The sequence below is a fragment of the Podarcis pityusensis genome, assembly GCF_964106645.2.
Source record: "Podarcis pityusensis genome assembly, chromosome: 10".
In the NCBI taxonomy this organism is placed as follows: Eukaryota; Metazoa; Chordata; class Lepidosauria; order Squamata; family Lacertidae; genus Podarcis; species Podarcis pityusensis.
The window spans coordinates 24,369,278-24,393,779 of NC_138035.1; the positions used below are offsets into that span (position 1 = coordinate 24,369,278).

Here is a 24,502-nt window from a genome sequence, read left to right on the forward strand (position 1 = left end):
AATGATAACTAGTTGGATGAATGCTTATTTAAACTGTATGTATTTTGTAAAAACACAATACATCACTGAGGAGGTGGACAGCATTTTTGGCCCTTGAAGTCTTATTAGATAAATTTACTGGAGAATGACAACTGATTAGCAGACATGTAATTTAAAATATATAACTATTTGCATCAATACGATGGGTGTTGGGCTAGATTTCGTGGGTGCGCTGCACTTACACTGTGGTGCAATCTGCACTGAAGCCCTTTTCACTTGTGAGTCACAATTGTATGCAATTTCATGGAGCACATCACTGTTATCTCTCTTGTTTATAACACCACTGCATGCTACATGCAACTGCGAAGTGTAATAAAAAGTGGGAGGGTCTTAATGTGTACTGTAATATATTTATTTATCACACAGCGTGGGAAGCAGATGGTGCTTGAAGAGTCCATTTCTTTAAAAATCACTTTCATACTATGCATCTTCACACCTATGTAGACAGTAGATGCAAGTCAGTGGAGAGAACAGTCTCTCTATCAGCTTGCAATAAGGGGAGAGAGAAAAAGGCAGGAACTCTAGCAGGGGCAGCACATTCGGATCTGACCCCTGAGGTGTCCACCTCCAGCTCCAGCCCACCGAAGCCTCCTAAAAGTGAAGGTTTGGCGAAAGAGCTTTTGAGTTGAGCACAAACTGGGAAAGGCCGAACTGTAGCAAATATCACTGCTGCATGAAAACAGCAACTGATTTTCTAGAAAAAAGGACTAAATGGAAAATCTTAATAACATTTTATTAAAATGAGATTTCCTTACTTATCCGGCGATCCGGTGTAATACGTTGCCTGAAGCCTCTGGGCTACCTTTGAAACATTATTGAAAACATTAAAACATACACATTTTTTGCAATAATAACATTCCCTCTAATATTTCACAGATGATAGTAGGGACATACACTTCAACGCCCTAGTTCTCATACCAGACCTCCTCACCCCCATCCCCACCCCCTCACGTCACACACATTTCTAAAGATCTTCTGTGTCTTTTGTATGATGTACAACAGCTTTTTCGAGCTTGGTGCTTTCCAGATGTGGTTAGACCACAACTTTTGCCAACCCTAGCCAGCGCTGGAGCTGATGGGAGTTGTAGTCCAACAACATCTGGAGGTTGGCCTAGGCTGCTGTACTCATGAAGTCTGCCACTGGCTACCTGCCACCAATTTTAAAGCATCGGAGGCTGCTTTAACTTTTGTTTAAACATATATTAGGAAAGACACAATTGCCTTAAAATAGGTTATTTAACTGTTCAAAATAGACATCTGTGTGAGGCCTGGTAGGCTGTGCCTGGCATTGGTGTGTTCGTTTACACACACTGGCATCGAACACAAGGTGTAAGCCCTCCTTATGTGGAGGTTTTAGCTTCAAGATGACCCTGAGGAAGGAACTTCAGCCTTGAGGAATGACAGCTGGAACAAGCTGCACTAAATATTGAGAAGGATCACCAAATGGCAAAAATATGCATAGTGGTCACCCAGGGAGAGACAGGTATAAGGATATGGGGTGGTACATGCCCTGGTAAATAGGGACAGTTGGGAGTTTGTATGATAAAACTGCATCTATTTGAGACCCTCAAACAGTATCACCTGCTTTACCCACAAGAAAGCTATTCCAGCAATCTGGTTTGTGGGAACAAAATCTCTTTGGCTCCCTCTAGAGCCAAAGAGAAAGAACTGGTGAGCTCATAGGCCCCTCTGGCTTTTTAGACTAAAAGCTCTGTATAACACTGTTGCTTTTATATATCACAACAGTTTGGGGCTATTGCCCTAAATTAGAACAATTTTGGCATCCTCCTTGCACCACCGATTAATTCGACGTGTGTGTGTGTGTGTGTGTGTATGTGTTTTAACTGCATGGTCTTTCATAGATCTCAGCCACAGCAGTGCTGATCTCAATGGCTTTGCATCTTCTACCACCCAGAGTTCCAGGTGTCCAAACCAGCCATTCCCTCCTATGTTTCACACTATACGTGGTTTTACCTCAGATAGATCTCTTTGCTGGCCGATTGGCTGGTTCTGTATGTGGAATGACAATGTGAGACTGGGTGCTGAAATAGATGGACCACTAGCCTGACACAGCAGACTCTTTCTATGCTTTTATGTTTAGAAGAGAGAGAGAGAGAGAGAGATGGAGGTTCCTGAAATATTTCCTCAGCCGTGAAACATGCTGTGTGTCCTTCTTATTTATTTATTTATTTATTTATTTATTTATTCTTAAATAAGATTTTATTAAGGCCTTTCACAATCAGAGCCATAGCTAGGTGATCTTGTGCCCCGGCAGAACTGTCCAGATTGCGCCCCTTAGCCACTGACAAATTAGCTCTTCTTTCTGCCTCTCCTCCATCCCACCCCCCATTCAATTCACCCTCTATCTAAAACCTTTTCTTATGAGGCAATAATCAATATTTTTATTTACGGACATATTTATGGACATATTTTTAGCTGATTTTGTGCCCCTGCCCTTGCCTGCGCACCTGGCGGGGGCCCACCTCACCACCCCCTAATTATTATTATTATTATTATTATTATGAATAAAAGTCAACCATAGTCTTCTTCTAGTCCAACATCATTAAGAAACATTCTGTCCTTATTCCCCTAAGAGCTTCTTCACTGTGATAATGTATTAAGTCATTGATCCAGAATTACTTACTTATTGTACAGTCATTAATTCATACTCAAATCCATATCTTCCAATTCTACAGAAACATGGTGTGTTTCCTAAAGGCAGTAATATGGGGGGGGCAGGGGGAGAAAGAATCAGTATATATGAGCTGCTTGAAGAGCAGGATATGAATAAATAAAACTCCTTAATTGCAGCAGAAGTGTGTTGTGTTCTTTGGGGGGGGAATCCCACTTTTTTGGGGAATTACTAATAAATAAATAAACTGAATACTACTTTGCAACAAACTGGTTTGGAATGATACTTATTTGAAATTACAGAAAAAATATATATGAACACCTGGAGTTGGATCCAGTGGTGTGGCTTAGTTGACGGTAAGGGGAGGGAAGCATTTCTCAGCAATCCCCCCTCTCTTCTGAGGCTCCCCTCCCCTTGTCCTCCTGCTAAATCTGCAGGAACGTCCCCTAACCTTCTGAAACAAATTTGGGGTGGGGTGGGGGGAAATGCAGAGGGGAGTGGAGAATCACCAAAAAAACACTCTCCAAAAAAGTCAAGGTCATGATGACTCTGTCTGGATTTTCTCCCCAAATGCTTTCTGCATCTCAGCTTCTTTTTAATTTTCTGTTAAGGGAAGGGAAAATGCAAATGCACATGACAGAGAAATTGGAGAAGCAGTCATCGTTGGAGGTGAAAGAGAGTGCTTGCTACCTTGTGTTTTTGGATTCCCCCAATACATCTTTCCTCAAATGAAGATCAAACCTTGCATAAAAGCAATTTCCCTGGTTTTACCTGTATATTTTTAATTCATTTGTGCTTCAGTGGGTTTTCTGTTTTCATCCTTATCCCCCCTCCCTCTCACAAACTCAACACCTTCCTGTTAAATAACTGAATTCATCATGAGGACACCGGAAGATCCTATGACTCAAGTACAACAGAATAGCTTTTAACTTCATTGTAGGCTGTCACCGTCCTCAGAAAGATCTATTACGGGCGATGAGTGGAAATGTGCAACCAATTTGCTAGTTCCAATACATTTTGATCCAAATAAACATAATGTGATTCAGGTTTTCATAGAGTTTCATTTTATGTTGTCCGTTAAAGTTAATTTCATCCCTCTGAAATGCTGCTAAGGGAGCATCTGTGGCAGATTAATATTTCCACCCACTGACTGCAGTGTGAGAGTGTATTGGGTGCAAATTATTGCTGCATTTCCTCATGTAGCCCTAATTTTAATCTTGCTAGAATTTGGGAGGGGGTGTTGTACTGTGTTGAAGTCTTGTTTATTTGGTAGAGTCCTTTGTGTGTTTGTCTATGTCATGAGATGGTATACTGTTCAATCCGACTCTTCGTGACCAGATAGAGCAATATTTGAATAATTTACTGACTGAGAGCCCTGCAGTTGAGTAAGGCAGATTAAGAATCCCTATGAAAGCCCATCTTATCGGTGGACCTGTCTGAAATGGTAGCTTTTCTAAACAAATAGCCAAGCACAATTCTGTTCATTATTAAAACAATTCTCCATTTCGTGTGCAGGTATTACATGGGTCGTCGTATGTACATTGTGGTATCTGAGCCAGAGATGATCAAGCATATCTTGAAGGATGATTTCGGAAACTTTACTAACAGAATGGTAAGTAGCTCTTCTTACAAATGCTAAGGTTTGTTGTTCTTCTATAAAGAACAAGAAAGCCTCCCAAAAGTACATTGGGTTGCCTTTCAGAGTATGAGGCAGTTCCTCCACAGTACTGTGTAAGGACTGCTCTGGCACTGACCCACCACTATTTGGGCCAGGGCAGGAGACACTCCACAGCTGGTACCATGCAGTGGCTAAGAAGTCAGAGCAATTGCTCATGAGCAATGAGCATTTGTGCCTCAGCCACAACTGCACTGGGTTGCTTCAAGGTCAGACTAGACAAGACACCATTTATACAATTAGCATTAGGGGGGTGGTATGTGTGTGATACGGATCAGGACCCTGGTGGGGCTCTACCGAGCCCTGAGGCCCATGGCAGGTGCCAAGCCATGCCAACCCCTGATGCCGGTTCTGATTAGCGTTTGCTTTTTCCCAGTCAGTAGTAGACATCAGGTTGCATGGCCTCATCCATACAGTGGTACCTCTGGTTACGTACTTAATTCGTTCCGGAGGTCCGTTCTTAACCTGAAACTGTTCTTAACCTGAAGCACCACTTTAGCTAATGGGGCCTTCTGCTGTCGCTGTGCCGCCAGAACATGATTTCTGTTCTCATCCTGAAGCAAAGTTCTTAACCCGAGGTGCTATTTCTGGGTTAGCGGAGTCTATAACCTGAAGCGTATGTAACCTGAAGTGTATGTAGCCCGAGGTACCATTGTACTTCCATTTGCTTCTAGTTTAGAAAGCACGAGGCTTTTCTGTTTGTTCTGTGCTTTCTAAGCCCAGGCCTGTTGGCCCTGCTGCTTTCCCCAGCAATTCGTGCTCTTTACTGCTAAATCAGAGCGAACATCAATCTGCAGGAAACCCAACTGATGGGTTTTTTTATTCAGTGGTAAAGAGCAGGTTTCCTCAGGAGAAAGCAGCGAGACGAGCAGAAGTGTGGGCGAGCCCTCACTTTTGGCAGACTTGGCTTTGAGCAGGAGTGGGGTGAATCCTACATTTGTTTCCACCCTCTTGTTTCTCGAAGATGCAATATAGTTCTGTTCCTGCCATTTAACTTTGATTCAGCTGCCCTGGCAATTTGTCGGGACAGGAACTATGTTGTGTGCCACAGAGTCAGTTAGCTGCATTCTTTGCTCTGAAGGAGTTGTGTGTTTGAAGGGCTGTAGCCTTTTTGTTGAGTCAGCAGCAGAAAGTGTCTCTGCCCGTAACTCTGAGCCTTTGACTGCCTTCCTGCCTGAGCAATAAATAATGTCTAAAACTGCCTTGACATTGACACGGAATCGCTGTCACCGTCACCTAACTCAACCTCCCTCCCTACGACAATCCAGTCCATATCCAAATGCCCTGAATTTGCCTGGAAATAGCACTTCTGGTACTGAGAGCTCTCTCTGTGGTTTCTCTATCTCACTCCATTGTGTGTAATGGAGATGTTCTTTCATCTATGAAGCAGAAATTTGGAGGGAGGAACCAGAATATAGTTTAAATTTAGAAGGGCCTACATGAGAAATAAGTTGCATAATGGCATGCCTAGTCTCTCACATTTAATATTACCTGCTTGGCCCAAAATGACAACGTTAGAGAACATCACACCCCATCCAATTGCTTTGTATAAATGCAAGCAAAAGTCTACAAATCGTAGCTGTGTGTGGCAGAGAACATGGAGGGAGAGACACACGCACTCTGGCTATTAAGTAGAAGTATTTCTATGTGGCTTTTAATAAATGTGAATCTAAAGCTTTGAAAAGAGCAAGCCCTTTCTCTGCTTTTATTTAGAAATTCTGGTTGCAAGTGTACAATATACTGTGCAAAAAATTAAGAAACCACCGCTCCATCATGTCCTCTCTCCCCCGCCCCCCCTTGCTGCCCCTAATGCTATGCTGATGAAACTGAGAGAATAAAGCATTCGGCTTTTCAGAATAAATGCTGACCACAAAGCTATGATAATACAGCTCATTCCTGAGCTGGAACATCCCTGCTGCTCTTACGCCAGGACTTTTTCTAAAAGAGATTGCGGGCAGCTGCTGTTTTTACAATTAAAGCAGCAGCCACAAAATTGCCGATCTGATGTTTAGCTCATGCTTCCATAAATGAACTTTGGGGGGGGGGCATCCCTAGGGGTGCAGTGACAGTAGGAATTTAGGGGGACATATTTAGGGGTGCATTGGCAGCAGCTTCCAACTCTGGCAGGAACTATTGCTGGCCATAAGAGTGGGATAGAAAACTTTCCACTACATTATTATTATTAATTATTATTATTATTATTATTATTATTATTATTATTATTATTCTGCCCTATACCCGGAGGTCTCAGGGCGGTTCACAGAATAAAATCAAAAATATAAAACCACAAAATACATGTTTTTCATTTAGAAATACACCGTTTCATAGAACTTATTTATTAAGTTGTTGTTGTTGTTGTTGTTGTTGTTGTTGTTATATTTTCTTAAACTTATGAATTGCTTTCCCCCCTAAAAATGTAAGTCAAAGCAACGTTCCCATCCAGAGGTACCACTGTACTAAGCACTATGACAACACTAACAAGGTATCCCCAAAGGGCAAAATAAGGATGGAATAAGGACAGTGATCTATCATGTACAAGGACTAGGGAAGAGGACCCATCTTTGCTTATGGGGACAGTTGGAGGTGATTTGTGTGTGAGGGTGAGGGGAGCTAGGATGTGCTGGGTGAAGGGATCTGGGATTGGGGTGGCTCAAAGGAGCCAGGATATTAAAAGTGGAGAATTATTGGAACTCTTTGACCCTTTCCTTGCTCAGAAAAATTCCATGGCATTTAGCAAATATATTTTGAACAAAGATATATTTGGTTGTTGTTGTTTGTTTTTAAGGTTGTTTTCTATGAGATTTCTGCTTACTAGTCGGTTCATAGATACAGTGAACCTCTCTAAAATGTTTGTTGTTGTTTTTTAAAAAAATTCAAAGCTGTCTGTAATTGGGAGTCAGGCCTTGCTGTGTTCATGAGAAGAATGACCTTAATCTGATAAAATGTGCACTCGCCAGAATACCTTTTTTGCTGGAAGGTTATTCAGAAGAAATCAGTTTAGTTTAATCGGATGGTCGAGTTCTCGGAAGATTCTGATTGGTTTACTACCTGAAAGAGCAATTTGATAGTTAAGAAGGAAAGGGGAAGAGCAGATTCCATGTGGAGCAAAGTTGTGGAGCTTAGCCAGGATTTTCCAGGAAGAACTTTCTATTTCTTGGCAACAAAGGAGGGCCACAGCTCAGTGGTGGAACATCTCAGTTGCAGAGCAAGTTCAATCCCTGGCATCTCTAGGTAAGGCTGGGATGGAGCTCTGCCTGTCATTGCAGACAATCGTGATGGATTAATATAATGCAGTTTCCTATGTTCCTATGATTAACAGAAGATTTTTATTATTTTGAAAGAACACCTTATAGAGCATTTAAATGTTTGAATAGTCAGCCAAGGAGAGCTAGGAAAGATAGCAAGAGTCACTGGGTTTTATTTGCCATGATGGCTATGCTCTGACTCCATGGTCAAAGGCAGTAATGCTTCTAAATACCTGTTACTGGAAACTGCAGGAGAGGAGAGTGCTGTTGTGCTCGAATCCTGCCTGTGGGCTTCCCATAGGCATCTGTGAGGACAGGATGCTAGACTGGATGAACCATTTGCCTGCCAGCAGGCTCATCTTACGTTCTTATTTATGCATTATTTTTTTTAAGTTATACAGTTAAAATATACAGTGGTACCTCGGGTTAAGTACTTAATTTGTTCCGGAGGTCTGTTCTTAACCGGAAACTGTTCTTAACCTGAAGCACCACTTCAGCTAATGGGGCCTCCTGCTGCCACCGCGCCGCCGGAGCACGATTTCTGTTCTCATCCTGAAGCAAAGTTCTTAACCCGAGGTACTATTTCTGGGTTAGCAGAGTCTGCAACCTGAAGCGTATGTAACCCGAGGTACCACTGTACCATGTGGTCTGTTGATTATTCATAGCATTTGTGTTCAGGGCACTTCTCCCCAAAGTTTCCAAGTCGGCTGCAATTCCTGCGCTCATCTTATGATTGCGCAACATCCCCATAACCCAGCACTCTCTGCTTTGACTGGCAGCTGCTCTCCAGGGTCCAAAAAAGAACCCTTTCCCATCAGCAGCTATCAGATCCTTTTTAAATGGGAAGTGGCAGGCTGAACCAGAGAGCTTCTGCATGCTAAAACATGCATTCTCTCACTGAGCCACAGACCTTCTCATATTCTAAAGTCTAATCAGAAAATTAATCTTAAGCAGCAGGGGTGCAGGGCGGAAGATGATGGCAAAAACTTCTCAATAATGTCTGGGAAGCTTGAGCCTTAGAAGGGAAAACCTCGAAACCTGTAAAGACTGGTTTGCTTTCTTTAAAAGATTTGTTTTATACTACATGCCTTGAATCACTATTTGGTTGTAAAGATGTATATTTTATTCTGCTTAACATCCACCTAATTAATATTCTGGGAACAGCAGGGCTGAAGATATATCAGGTACTTTAAAACTATGATTTTATTTAATCATTTCTGAAATTTAATGATGGTGTCCAATTAATGAATAGTTTATGGGAATGTTCTCTTTATGATCTCCTGCCACCGCATAGAGTTAAGGATGCCAGCAATTAGGACAAGAGTTGCTCAGTTTTGCCTTGCTCAGTGGCATTTACCGGTGTCCTAAAAACGTGGTGTGCCTTTGCGTGTAACAGGGGGCATGATCCAGCCAGTGTTAAGAGAGCACCATGGGGCAAAACTGAGCAGTGACTAGGCCCAACCAAAAGCAAGAGGATTCATAGTGAAACAGTATGGTTGCAATCCTGGAGTAAGACCCAATGTGAGACTTGCATCCAAGGAAACATACACAGGATTGGGAGGTGTAGGTCATCCCATTGTTTCCAGTCACACTTAGCCACAACTCATTTTCGTTAGATTTTGCTCGCTGATCTTGACAGGAGACCTAAGCACAAGCTTAAAGCACCCCCCCTTCCACAAACAATGAATGTATTTCCGAATGGCCAAATTAGATGTGATGGGAGCTGTTCTATGATGAGGATCGACCATCATTTTTTGGTGTTAATTTAATAGCAGCAGTGGGTGTGTGGGTGTGGGTGGGTGTGGGTGTGGGTGTGGGTGTGGGGGTGTGTGTGTGTGTGTGAGAGAGAGAGAGAGAGAGAGAGAGAGAGAGAGAATGAGAGACAATACGCACAAATTAGGACTATGGTGCTGAGGGAACATGTTTCCTCAGTTACAACACACACAGTCTGCCAGTCAGATATAAAAGTTTGACCCCATGTGGAAAATTGCACGTGGGGAAATAATGGATGAAGCAGTTTAGGCGAAAGGGTAAATCCCCTCCGTCCAACATTACAGTTTCAACCAAATTTGACAGTCACTCACACACACAGAGAGAAGGGGGAGCAGCTGCTGGCACTGCCAGGCCAGGCTGGTGCAAGTAGAGCAGAATGGGATGGCAGTGGAGGACGAGAGAGAGAGAGAGAGAGAGAGAGAGAGAGAGAGAGAGAGAGAAGCACTGCAGATCCATCTCTGAACCAGAGGCGGCAGAAGCAGGCAGGGCCACGATTTGGGGCCAAAGGCTGATGTAGTTGCAACTCTGGGAGCCCAGTCGCCCCTGGGAAATCTCAGCAGCCTGCCTGGGGTGGAGGCAGCTTTAGGAGACAAGTTTATGTTGTCTTCCTGACATGTTCCTTTACTGATTTCTAGCGTGGCTTTTACGCCCCCTGGGTTTGATGCCCAGCGCAGGGAAACCAGTCACGCTGCTCTAAATCCTCCTCTGCTTGAGTTATTTAGTTCGTGGGAGCTCCAGAAGCTAACAGTGGCTATGATAACTATACCTGGCCTTTAGAAAACTGGTTTTGGAATAGCTCGTGACTTGGAAAGGAGAACTAAAAGGGGAAGCAGAGCTAACTGTTTAGTGTTGTCTTTTTTCACACATACGTAGTGTGGTCATGTGTGCTGCTTTACAGGGGACAGTCCTCTATTTGAAGGGCTGTTCACTCCAGGTCCAGTTTAAACTTAAAAAGCCATAAGGTGAAAGAGCAACAGAGGTCTTGATGTTGCCTGTCAACACTGAGTTTCTGGATGCTGAGCAGGCATTTAGGCCACCTGCACAGGCTTCCCCATAATGGTGAGATATATTATATTATAGCAATAGCATCACTACATATATGGAAAAAATGTGCAAATCTGCACCCCTCTTTTTATTGCTGCCTAAGTGTTCAACCTAATCATATAGATTCTTGAAAGGAGCAGGAGTTATAAATGAAACAGTCTCTGGTAACTAAACACACACGCACACACTCACTCAGGAAATTCAATGCTCTAAGCAACTAAAACGCTCTGAGCCACACAGAACACAAACTACTAACAGGTGAACGAGGCTTGAATAGACAGCTATGATTCACAGCAAATGTTTGTGTTAATCTAAATTAAAATCAATGCCTTGCTTTGTTGGAATGAGGTCTATGCACTAATTCTTACTTTGTCCCCAAGAACTGGATGTGTTTCAAGGTTCAACTCTACATTAATTAACATAAAATAAAAATATGGGTCCAGCATTCAGTTTAGCCAAGTGTATATTAAGTGGAAAAATATGAGGTCATTACTGCCTACCTAGTGATTACATGGGTAAAAATGAAATATATTTAGCCCTGCAGGAAATTAACACTGGGTTTGCTATATTTGTTCGCCTTTATAAAGTGGATACGCCAGCAGGGAACCTCATTGCAGTTTGGATCCAAAACCACCTCACATTCTTGCTGCAAACACAGCACAAAGAATTATTAATAAGCGGCTCCAAAAAATCATTAGAGTGGGAGGAAAGCCTAAAACACTCTTTTGAAGAACGTTCAAAAGAGATTTCCTTGAAAATCTGGCATAGTCAAAGCACAACTAGACAGTTTCGTTCATTCCCGATGAAGGAGGGAGGGGAGATGGGTGCAACTTAAAGCTTAACTCTTACCACACCAGACTGCCTTCCCACTCAAATTATATAGAGAGAGTATATATATTACAGTAGCCCTCACCAAAAGAAAAACAACACACACACACACACACACACACACACAAAAAAAACCACATTTATATGTGGGTGGGGGTCTACTCTAAGGGTTCATTCAGAGCTGGGGATTGCTGCATTAGATTTCCTGGTTATAATGCTCCTCATTTCCAATGTTCCTCGTATACATCATGGCTTGTTGGATAATGGCACTGTGGCTTTTTGATCAATATACCATCATGTCAAGCTAAATTTCATTTACACCAGTGGACACCAGCAAGATTCATCGGACATGTTGCCATCCTTTATGCTCATCTGTGCTTTTGCCCCCCCCCCAAAAAAAACCATTCACCTAGGAAACAACTGTATCCCACAATACCGCCCCAGATTTCATCACATGGCCTGATCCATGTTCCGGGTTAATGGGATCGCAAGTGGATTTCAACGTGGAAATGAGCTCCACACTTCTGGTAGATTTCCAGAAAGCAGAAAGTATGAAATTTACCACTACAAATCTGCATTAGAGTTCACTACAACAGATAGCAAAAACAACAGATAACATTGCCTGTAGGAGGTATGACATTCAGGGAAAATTCTCATACAGAATGCTGCAGTATTCTTAGTCATGTGAGTGACAAACTGGGCAAGCCTATTCCTTAGAACTACTGCCCTAGAACTGAACCTACCTCATCCATCTATTGCTTGTAGAAGTTGCCTATTCCCCTACGACATAATACATCAGCCCCCAATAGCTTGTGCCAAAGATTCCTGAAGGACCATACAGTGGTACCTCGGGTTACATACGCTTCAGGTTACTTAACCTGAGGTACCACTGTATAGCTTTCAACAAATGCTGAAGACACACCTCCGTACCCTGGCTTGTGACACTTGAGAGATATATTTTTGGGACCCATCTTATTTCTGTGATTGTTAAGTTGCTTTAAACTGTTCTTAATGTTGTGTTTTAATTTTTGTAACCCGCCCTGGGACCTTGGGGTGAAGGGCAGGTAAAATACATTGGCTCATATGGCATTGACACAAAACCAAGCCTTCAGTGGTATCAGTCCAGTTTTGTGGAATGCTCCTCCAACAGAGATTCAGTAGGCATCTTCAGTATTAATTTTTAACCTTTTCTATGCTGCCAGGTTCACAGAGACAATTCGAGGGGGGGAAACCCTGTTATAGTAATCTGTGATCTGTGATTTCCCATTTTATGTGGCTTTCGTTTTATATATTATTTGTTGTACACTGGCTTGATTGTTGTTGTTTTAAACGAAACTGCGGTATATAAGTGTTTTTGTAAAAAACAAAACAAAATAGGGCACCCTTAGGTTTAAGCTCCAAGAATCCTTAGCATTCCCGCAGTCCCCCCCCCAACCTGCCAGCTCAACGGGCAAACTGTTTTCAACAGAGCAGGTTTTGTAAGTTGTGGACCTTTGCAGAGGCTATCCTGATGTTGTTCTTAAGCAGCCCGCTCCATAGCTCTTAGCTGCCATAACAATCAATAAACTTATCGGGTGGCCTCTTCAGTTAATGCACCCCAGATGAGACTTTAAAGATCTCAACCCACCTGCAGAGCAAACACTTTTGAGAAAGCGAGGCAAACAGCCAACACACAATAGAAGCTAAATGTCAGATAAAGGTTTCCGCTTTGAATCGGGGAACCCTTCCAACGCTCCCCCACTGACTAGGCTATTTTCTCATGCAGAAAAATACCAACAGATTTCTAACCGCATCCAGCCAACTTTTTGTATTTGGGCAATCTCTATTTGCCTTGAAAGGGAAGGATTAATGAATCTATCTACTGTAAACAGCCAAGTAAGGCAAGAAAGTGAAATCAGTAGCATTGATTTTAAATGGCACCAGTAGCATATATTGTAAAAGAATACAATGATATTATTGAGTCTAAAACAAACCTTATTTTTTAAAAGGGGCGAATGTTAGTGGATTCATATATACCAGAGTGGTAGAGTGGCTGAATTTGTCAGACTAGGAAAACAGAGGCCCAAGCTGAGAGCCTCACTTAGGCATGTAGACCTTGGGTCACTCAATATCTGCACCCAGGCTGGCTGAAAGGATAAAATGGGGTTGGGCAGGATATCCAGGCATACAGCCCTAAACGCCTTGGAGGAAGGGTGAGAGGAAAATGCAGTAAAATAAATGGATGAATGTACTTTTAAATTAGTATCGTTTATCGTTTCCCATGAAACATATTGAAACGATTAACAATGTCAACATCAGATATATATATATAATACAGGGGAGGGGAGGGAGGGGGAGTGTTTTGGCCCTGTAATACTGAAGGAGAATCTCCACCCCTATCGTTCAGCTGAGACACTGAGATCTAGCTCTGAGGGTCTTCTGGCAGTTCCCTCATTGCATGAAGTGAAGTTACAGGAAGCCAGGCAGAGGGCCTTCTCAGAAGTCGGGCCCACCCAGTGGAATGCCCTCCCATCAGATGCCAAAGAGATAAACAAGTATCTGACTTTTAGAAGACAGATAGGCAGCCCTCTATAGGGAAGTTTTTAATATTAGATGTTTTACTGTGGTTTTATAATTTGTTGGAAGCCAGCCAGAGTAGCTGGGGCAACCCATGTCTGATGGGCGGTGTATAAATAAATTGTTCTTTTTGGTCCAATGTACATGAAGACTAGCTGGGATAAAGGTCTCCTGGTTACCCTAAGTTTCCTTTGTTTCAGCAACCCTATTTAAGGAAATAAGACTTCTATTTTTTACTATGGATCGTTATGATGACTCTACCCATGAAAAAGATGTATCCTTGTTGGGATTTAGAAACCTTTGCTAATCTATTCCACATCACCCAGGAATCTATCAGTCTACTTTGTGTCCACCTCTGAAATAGACTAGCTGTATATTCCCTTGACTTAAATGGATCATATTTCCATTAACCACAGTCTAAGGGAGACAAATTATTGCTGTACCTTCCAAGGCTAGCAAAATGCTTTTGGTTCTCATTTGAAATTGGATGTGTATGAATTTTTCAGCACAATGAATATGTGAATCCTTGCTTTGTCCACCTAATAATTGTTGTAGGTTCTCTGGGTATGGACCATGTCCCAATGCCTGGACAGTACCTAGAACACTGACGGCACTAGATAAATGTGAAATCCTAATTTACTAACAGAAGTAAATACAATCATATAAGCAATGCGTAGAAACTCCAAAATCCAAACCGGAAAGTTCTTGTTCAAGTTCACTAGATGTCTCTCTTGAGACCATAAGGCAATGTAAACATCACTCCCATACCTCTGATTACCCAGATGTTTTGGGTGTCCTCCAGGCCATTCAGGCAAATGAAGTTGAACTGTACATGCTTCGCTTTAAACAAATCTCCATGCCCTACTGAAACTAATGGAACTTAAGCACATAATTAAAGTGCTTTTCTAACGAGGGTTTCCCCTCAGAAGTCTGCTTATAAGCCTTTGTTTGAATAACTTGCTGACATTCTCATAGTAAAGAGTGTGGTGCAGCCAAAAATAATTTAACATCAAGGCATTTCTTTCTCTTCTTGAGAGCGGGAAGGCCAGCTGGCTCCCAGGATATGCCTGCTCCATGATGATCCTGTTTCTTCTGCCACAACTTTCATATAAAGCAATCCCAAACTACAGCCAAATATTATAGCCAAGCATTTTTAATCACTCAAAAAATAACATTCACATTGTACAGGAAATATACCGGGTGTTATTGTGAACACATGATGGGTTAGGAGAGTTGACAGAAATAGCATGCTATCCCTAATTATGCCTTCAGATCAGTAGCATCTTTACTGAAATTAGGACTTTGAGGCCAAATGGTAGGACTTGCTGGATTGTGGCCCTCCCCCCCCCCCGGAGTCCACTATCCTGCGAAGGACACACAGACCACTCTGATCCATGCTGAAAATAGTGCAGATGGGTATCTGAGTTGAGCTCTATCTTAAACAGGCATTTTATTACTGAGTGTAAACGTTCTTGTTTTAACAGATGTACTGTTTTGATTATTGCTTGTATTGTGCATTGCTTAGGGTGGCCATGTGTCCTACTTTGCAGAGGACAGTCCTTTATTTGAAGGCTTGACTGGTCCAAGTCCAATTCAAAGAACTCTAAAAGGGGAGATCAGATGAGGGCTCTGAAGCTGCGCATCAACAGGGAGTACATGAACAGTAGATGGATGGAGCAGGCACACAGGTCACCTGCTTACAGTCTTCCCCATTAGGGAAAGATGCATATTATCAAAGTAATTATTTCTAACTTTGCATCTATGGAATTTGACAAGAGGAAGCCAAGAGAGGAAGGAGAAGGAAATGTAAACAATGGAAGACTATGCCTTGATTTCAGCCACACTTGTTTAGGCTCAATTACAGTGGGGTAGGGTGAGTTAAGGCTGGAATCCTATGCCTACTTACTTAGAAGTGAGTCCCACTGAGCACAGGGCTTTCTCCCCCTATTGCATTGGCTGCACTCCTATGTATGCTTACTCAGAACTCAGTCCCATTGCATTCAAAAATGGGAGTCGAGGAGGATTTTGCTGTAAGAGAGGTCTTATTTGTTTGCAATATGCATATTTGTTGCATCAGCAGTGTGGCCCCTGTGGAGTTATTGAGCCCTTTTTATATACCCGGTGGTAATCACAATCTAAGTGGTTAAAGAACGGTTCAAGGGCTGGATTCCTATCCACCCTTTCAGTACATGCTTATGGCACAAGTGGACACAGGAAGCTGCCTTAGATTGAATCAGGCCAATGGTCTCTCCAGATCAGTATCATCTGATTGGCAGCAGGTCTCCAGGGTTTCAGACAGGGAATGTTCCCAATCCAACCTACCAAGGTTTGAACCTAGGACCTTCTGTGTGCAAGATAGATGCCCTACCATGGAGCAGCACCCCTTCCTAACATCTGCAACAGTAAGCGCCTAAGAAGAGGCTGCTCGATCAGGCCAATGGCCCATCTAGAACAACCATGTAGCCATGTTTGCAACAGTGCTTGTGAACTGCAATAATTCCAAGCTAATCAATGTCGTACTGCTGCATCTGAGATCTAAGAGCTACCCAGCTTGCTCGAGGAAACAATGTGCACAAGGAACAAAAGCAGCCCCTATAGCAAATGGGGAGCTGCACTTTTCACTCACGCGTTGTCTCCTCAAGCACCTCAAGGTGACTACAAACCAGTGCCGGATTTATGTATAAGCTAAACAAGCTATAACTTAGGGCCCCACTTTCTTGGGGGGGGGGCAAAAAAATTAACGGGAAAAAACCTGGATGTACATTTCCAAAATATAAGATAAAAAACAAATAAAACAAAACCTACATACAGCAGCAGTGTTTTGTGTTGTGTAGGCTCCTATGACGTAAGTGATGGGCCCCGCCTGCTAGCTTGCTCCCTAAAATATCACTGGTTTGCTCATTTCTATATATAGGGTGCCTACATTCTGCATGGACTGGTTGCATGCAATTTATTAGGTCCATAAATTACCATATATTTATGGTATATACCATATATACTATATAGCATATATTCAACACAAAAAACAGAGACAATTTGTTGTTGACAAAGGACAGCTGAACATATAAAGGGCCCCATTACCTTCAGTAGCTTAGGGCCTCATCAAACCTAAATCCGGCCCTTCTACAAACCATTTACAAATGTCATTGACATCCCCTTGTCTCCCACTTAAAGATGGTGAAATGTTAAGAGTGTTTCCAGCAAAACAGCTTAGGTAATGCTATTGTTACATGGCTTCACCCAAGCATCTCATCTGTAAGAAGGTTTGTGCAAAAGCAAGAGGATTTCTAAGGCAACCTGGGCAACAATTCTGTTTCGCTCTGAACTGCAGAGGTTTACTCCTCTGAATCATATTTCAAATATTAGATTACCCTGCTTTTCAATATAGATTACCTGCTTTTGACTACTGTTTCAAAAACCCTGCCATCTGGTGTGTGTCGGTTTTCTCACATACAGATCCAAGTCACTGGTTGTTCAAGGAAGGGATACTTTACGCTGTTGCAATAGCAGCTCCCTGGGAATGTATGAGTCTGGCTGTGTGTCCCAGATCTGAATGCAGATGACTCACAGGGGAAGCTGGCCCCCACTCTCAGCCCAGTGACCAAGGTCAAGCTCAAGAAAAGAAAAGAAAAAGTGCAAGCAAAGAAGCATATCCTATCGCTCTGTTGGTTAGGGCATGGTGCTGATAATGCCAAGGTTGCAGAGGGTTGGGCTAGATGATCCTCAGGGTCCTTTCCAACTCTACAATTCTATGATTCTATAGAAACGGGGCCTTTCCTGTGATGGTGCCATGGCTCTGGAATATTTCTCAATCAAGATCCACCAGGCCCTCTCTTTTGCATTAGCAACTGAAAATATTTTTATTTTTACAGCGTTTTAATGTGTAATTTTAGAGATTGCTGTTGCTTGATGTTGCTGTTTTATATACTATTTTTAGTTAATAGCTTAGTTTGCTTTCAATTTATTGTTACTGTTTTTTATTTATGCTGGGTTTGTGTAGATGGTCAGACTTCACCCCCCAAATATCTCTGTAGTCATAACCCCAAATAACAGATAATAGAGGGCAAGGAAGAATCTAAGCCTGCATTTTTGAAACACAGTTTTTTAGATACCACCTTAAGACGTTTTCATTCAACCAGGTCATTTCAGGATAGCATTGTTGGATGTTGTTCCTGTTAGTTTTTTCAGACGGATTTAATGTAATTTTGTTGTTTTAGCCTTGTTCTTTTGTTTTCATTTCTGCTTTGTACACACCTGGATATACGGTATTTTTAACAGTGTACAATTTATTTAAATAAGTAAATAAACTGTGGTTGGGATCACCTGCTAGTTCATATGAACTTCTGAACACAACCACGTACAGGTTGGCTGAATCGCTGTTCAAGCAAGCAAACTCTGGGCCGAAAATGAGTAGACAAAGAGTTATTTTTGTTTTTCAAGCTATTTCTCAAGTTATTAACAAAGCTTTATAGCTGTAACCCAGGACTAAAGCATTTGTGAACATATCTCTTGAGTTCATGAATTTAATTCTTCTCCACTTTTGGACAGATTCCAATCTGAGGTTCTGGATGGAGCTCTGTCTACAGTGTGGCTATTTGCTTACACAAGTAATCCTTTCTGAAACTTCATTCCAGTGGTCAGATTAACATAGATTAAATAGTATTTACCCTTGCCTGAGGGCATCAACTCACCGATCTGTGTTCCTTCTGATTAGTTTAGATGGCAGAACATTGGGCTCAATTTACAATTTGAATTGCATTCTACCTAACCACCAGATAGGTCTTTTGCCTATTCTTAACACATTTAAATTGATGCTCAATATAGACAGCCAGATTCTTTAAACAAAAGTCTTGTGGCACTTAGAATACCCAACAGATTTATTGTGCCAAATGCTTTTGTGGACTAGATGCATCTGAAGAATTGAGCTCCTGGTACACAAAAGTAGCTGTCACAATAAATCACTACCAGCACAATCCTATAGTCTCTGGGAGGGCGTCCCAGGGGTGATAGGATTCTGAAATTCCCCCCTTTGCAGACAGACAGGGCGATCCGTGAACAAGAAGGGAGGTCTGCCCATGGAGGCTTACTGGTTGCAGCTGCAGAAAGATCAGTAGCTGTCCCACTTCTGACGTTGGTGGTCCTATGGTGGTAGGAGGGTAAAAGGGGCAGATTTTGTGTGGACCCAGGAAGATTTTGGATCTGCTGGATCCATTTCCCTGACACAGCCCTGCACGGGGCAGGAAAAATATGATCCCTCAAAGGGCGTGGGGGTAGATTTCTAATGCCACAGGAAACAAGGAATGCGTATTTAAATTTTATTTTAATGATTTTCATAATATAGTAAAATAATATCTAGAACAGATAGAATCAAAAAGACAAGAAAAAGAGGAGGGAGAGAAAGGGAACAAGAAAAGAAAGAAAGGAAAGGAAAGGAAACAGAGTGATAAGAAACATTAAAGATAAATGGGGGGATTCTGATTTTCCATCTGCCAATTACATTAGAAAATGATTATTTAAGTCATTCAATCCATGTTCCCTACTTCCTGTTAAACCACGTTTCTTTTTAGTCAAAGTGTCACTGTTTCATTCATTTCTTCTACCCACGAGAAGTCCAAGGGGGAATCCCAAATTGTTGTTATTATTAATAATTAGCTTTACCTCTGATAGTTCCCATCAGCATTCCTCTGCATTGGCTAATAGTAGGTTCTTCCATCCTACATTTCTCCACTATGGTCACATATTGGAACAATATTCCATATTCCCCCCTGCCACCTTAACGTATATCCTTTAATTCATACCCAGTTCCTTATGCTCAAATTCCAGGAAATGCAGAATTATTTTAATGTATTGTATTTTTTTTAAAAAAAGAAGTATTACTTTTGTAACTATTTCAAACCCAACCGGGTACCTGATGGAACACCTGCACTCATAGCAGCCTGTACTGGTATCTTGGTTCAGGGACTCATCTCTGGGTGTGCCTCTGTAACAGCCACTCAAAATCACAGAATTGTAGAATTGTAAGGGACCCTGAGGATCATCTAGTCCTGCAGCACAGGAATCTTTTACCCAACATGGGACTCCTAAGACCCTTAGAATCAGTGCAATGCTGAATCCACTTTTGCAGAAGTCTTGCCTCCCTGAACAAGAGGCACCATTTTTTCTGCCCCTCACAGAGTGCAGAAAAACAGCGGCAAGCATTTGGAGGGCAGAATCCATTCAAAATATTCCATATACAGTGGTACCTCAGGTTAAGTACTTAATTCATTCCGGAGGTCCGTACTTAACCTGAAACTGTTCTTAACCTAAAGCACCACTTTAGCTAATGGGGCCTCCTGCTGCCGCCGCGCCGCCGGAGCACGATTTCTGTTCTCATCCTGAGGTAAAGTTCTTAACCCGAGGTACTATTTCTGGGTTAGCAGAGTCTGTAACCTGAAGCGTATGTAACCCGAGGTACCACTGTACAATGAAGATGCCAGATACAGCTCTGTGAGGAGGGAGTACCACAGCTTTCAGGGACGCAGGTGGTGCTGTAGTCTAAACCACTGAGCCTCTTGGGCTTGCCGATTGGAAGGTTGGCGGTTCGAATCCCCACGATGGGGTGAGCTCCCATTGCTCTGTCCCAGCTCCTGCCAACCTAGCAATTTGAAAGCACGCCAGTGCAAGTAGATGAATAGGTACCGCTGCGGTGGGAAGGTAAACAGCGTTTCCGTGCGCTCTGGCTTCCATCATGTTGTCCCGTTGCACCAGAAGTGGTTTAGTCATGCTAGCCCCATAACCTGGAAAAATGTTTGTGGACAAACCTTGGCCTGAAGCGAAATGAGCACCGCATCCCATAGTCACCGTCCAGGGGTCCTTTACCTTTACCTTTTTTACCACAACTTGGAGCCTGCTGCGAAGAATGCAGCCTTGTGGGCCACTACCCAAGAAGGGAATGAGGAGCTATTTCAGGTATTTGGGGCATGATTTGTTTAAAGCCCTAAATAACACTAACATGAGCATCTTAATTTGGGTCTGGAAATGAACTGCGAAGTAGTGCAGCTGTTTTAAAACAGGGATTATGTGAGGTACAAATGGAACCCCAGCCAATGTTGGATAACTAAGTAAAGCAAAACTGAGAACTCGATAAAGAATGTAAAGAATAGAAACAAGATTCTTCCTTGCTGAGGTAAATCACCTTTTCTGTCCTAACCACAAGCAGTTGATGCCTGCTAATAACTGGACCTAAGAACATCAGATGGATTAGACACTGAATGGTGCTAATAATAGTGGCTGGCAGTGTGTGCAAAGTTCCCTTTCAATGGCAAGTCAGATCAAGTACAAGTTAGATCAGAAATACTTGGGATGCAGCTGCACAAAATTATACTGCCTTTTGAAACTGAGCAAGCCTGTGAAACATCAGCTCCTAGGAAGTGATCAAAATTAGTCAGCGACAAAACAAAGCAAAGCAGATTTGTTTGGAGAGGAGGGTTGAATTGCAAATAAGACATTGGCTGGCATAGTCCAGCCTCAAGGCCGTCAGACAAAACATACCCCAGAAACAAAAACAGCCTGAATATAGAGCGCACAATCAATGTTCAAAGTCTTTTCGCCACTGGACCCACAGCATCCTTTTAGGGTGGGTGGGAAGGAGTTTGGTTAGGAGCAGGAATTCAGAACAGACGGTATGGAAGTCTAGGAACCCAGAACAAGTTGATGGCACATCTGCAGCTGGGTCGTTGCGTGGCGAGTTCCCGCCCCCCACCAGGATAAATAAAGACACGAGACACCATGGTTTAAGGTTAAATGGGCGAATTAGGCCACAACTTTATTGAATTCAGGAATGAGAGGCATTGGCTTAGGCATTGGTCCTAACGACTATCCGGCTCCAGCCCATTTGCTGGAGACACGGGGAAGGGTTAACACTATATCGGGGGAGTCTCCCGCCGAGGCATGTTGACTAGGAGCTCCCCTGGGTCACCGCTCGGGGGCATGCCTTTGGCCCACACCTCCATAGGCTTCGGACAGGGCCACGCCCCCCGGAGTCCTTTAACGGACCACCCTTTGCTCACTGGGGGGAGGTGATGGCGTTCCTCCCCCCCCACATCCTCTTAACCCCTTCTTACCAATGCCTACCGCCAATGCCGAAGAGTTGTGACGAGTTGCTACGTGGTAGGTGAAAAACCAAATGGCTGTAAATTGCCAATTGGGAAAAATTCCTACCATGCCCCATGCGGCGACAGACCGAAGTCCATAGCAAAGTCAGAGACCTACCTAAAGCCTACCTAAAGGGAGGGAGGGCGGGAAAACGTGGGGGCTAGCTGGCGAAAAGAGGGTGAGGCCCCTCTGCGCCGGCCCTAAATAGGGCAGACACGGCCGGGATTCCCCTGCTCTCGCGGGGGCTGAAACCAGCCCCCGCTCACGTGGGGGGTGGGCGTGAAGCCCGCAACTCCACCTCCTGGGCAGGCCGGAAGTGGCTTTCCACAGAGTGTTGCTGTTTGGCTTCTCCTCCTGGGAGCAGGGAAGATGCCTCCCTCTTGCCGGCATCAGCGGAAACAGTGGGATGGGCAGAGCACCACCTTGTGCACTTCTGTTGCCTGAGGTGGGCTCTTCATCTCATAAGCCAGCCAGCTCTGATTCAAACACATTCTGCTGAGCACATGAGCACCTTTCTCTCATCACCTATAAGACTGGATTAAGGTCATATCCAAATCATATTTTTAAAGCACATTTAATGTGCATGGCTTCCTTCAAAGAATCCTAGGAACTGTTGTTCATCTTCACAGAGCTACAATGCCCAGCACCCTTTACAAACTACAGTTCCCAGGATTCTTTGGGGAAAGTGGTTTACTTGTGCATTGAATTTACTCTAATGGTATGGTGTGGATGTGAGTTGCTGCATAAAAGCTCTAGAACAGCCTGCTATCCTCATATGATAACCGCTGTTTTAGGGGAGAGAAGAATCTGTAAGGAAAAGGTGGAGAGACATGCTTGTGGTAGGATTCTTTTTTGTGCTCCTTCAGGGGAAGTGGATGGCAGATATTTTAGAGAAAGACACTGAGCAACTGCCTAGTCAATAAATCACCCTGACATACTAAGCCATTACTCTCTGAAGCAGGATTGTTACTTTCCTTCTGTGGTAGCTCATGCAGTTTCCTCTTCAGTGTGACATTTCTACAGTACATATCCCCCTCCCCACCCTCGTAAATATTGTACAAAAGTGTGCACTATTATTATTGTCTAGCATCAGGTGGTGTTGACCATTGGAAAGGATGGGGAGACTGCTTGGTGGACTGGCGCAAGGCTTGGCAATGTGTTTTGGGCCTGCAGGCATATCTGCAAATGGGAGGAACAGTTGTGGACACCATGCATGGACCCCACACCCACACCCACACCCCTACCTCTTAACCCTCTTCCAGCAATTAGGCTTGGGTGAACTTTCTGGAGAATACAGCTATGAAGACCAGTAGAAGGCTTTTTTCAAGCCTAATTGCAGCAGGAGTGGAACAATTTTGGAGGGGCAGAGGAAGCCTAGAACAGTAGGAGGCTTCTTCCAAACCTCATTTCAGCAGCAGAACGGGCAGGAAGATGGGGCCTTGCAGGCGCCAGGCAGCATCTCTGCTGGTGTGCCTGAGGGCACCATACTGGCAACCCATGCACACTAGTGTAACATTGCCACTGCTACAAACATCTTTTGACAAGGAGACGGGGCATAAATCTTTCCAGCATTTGCAGCCTGGATTATAATGATGAGAAACAATGCATTTCACTGAAGCACTGTGAATTACTTCTTCCTACCAGGGAAGGAATATGGAAGAAGGAACACTGTCACTATATATAAAACTTCCAAGCTGGGGAGCTGGAGTGTCAGGTTGATGTATTTCAGAATAGATGAAGACCTGCGAGTTGAGTGACTGAGAATATTTGCAAGACAAGCTGCTGATCATGAGCTGCACAAAGTTAACATCATTACTGCAGCATTACAGGGGAACGTTGCTGGCTGACAAACTAGGCTGCCTGAATGAGGCCAATGTACTTTTTATAGGCACAGGAACAGGGCTGGTGAGCATTGCGAATGTGGTGTGTAGGCCTTCTGGGCAGCAACATATACTTATGAAACATTGAAACTCCAGTGGAATTACTTGGGAAGATTACCTCACTTCATTTATCATCTATTGGAGGCCCTGTTGTAACTCTCGTCACTTAAAGGCAGAGACAAGGTTTTCAGTGCCCTGCGTAGCATATTTGAGTATATGCCATCAGATGAAAAGGAGTTTATTTTTGATTATTTGAATACATGAGGAGGACTAGACCACAAGTTATGGGCTGCCATGTTTGTTAGCTATCATGGCATGGGCCTAGTCATCAAGAATGACCAGACCTCTAGGCATTTTCCATGGTGACACCAACACAATGGAATATATTACAATCGGAAGTTTGCCTGGCCATTTTGGTGCTTTACTTTAAACTTTTCCTTAAAAGCCATAGTCATGTGTTATGGTGTGCTTACCCTAACTCCAGACAAAACTCCTCTAAGCTGAGGCAGTGAACATTTAGGTTTTGTCTGATCTGTAAAGACTGTTGACTTGTACCATACAGAAGATTACAACAGGCCTTATTGACTTGGCTTAGATGCTTATATCCTTTTCACACCTGTTGAGGCCGAGGGAGCTGAAAGGTCTTCATTGAACTTGATTTTAAACCAAAACTTTTTTGAATCATTAGACTTTGCTA

The 24,502-nt window shown here is 43.1% G+C and overlaps 1 protein-coding gene across 3 annotated transcripts in view; it reads left to right on the forward strand.

Moving 5' to 3' along the window:
• TBXAS1 (thromboxane A synthase 1) overlaps positions 1 to 24,502 on the forward strand; it is a 210,305-nt gene that overhangs the window by 80,990 nt on the left and 104,813 nt on the right. For all 3 annotated transcript variants that reach the window (XM_081024038.1, XM_081024039.1, XM_081024040.1), the window contains exon 5: positions 4,187 to 4,283. In XM_081024038.1, the coding sequence (XP_080880164.1) occupies positions 4,187 to 4,283 (97 nt within the window). The remainder of the gene's footprint in view (positions 1 to 4,186; positions 4,284 to 24,502) is intronic.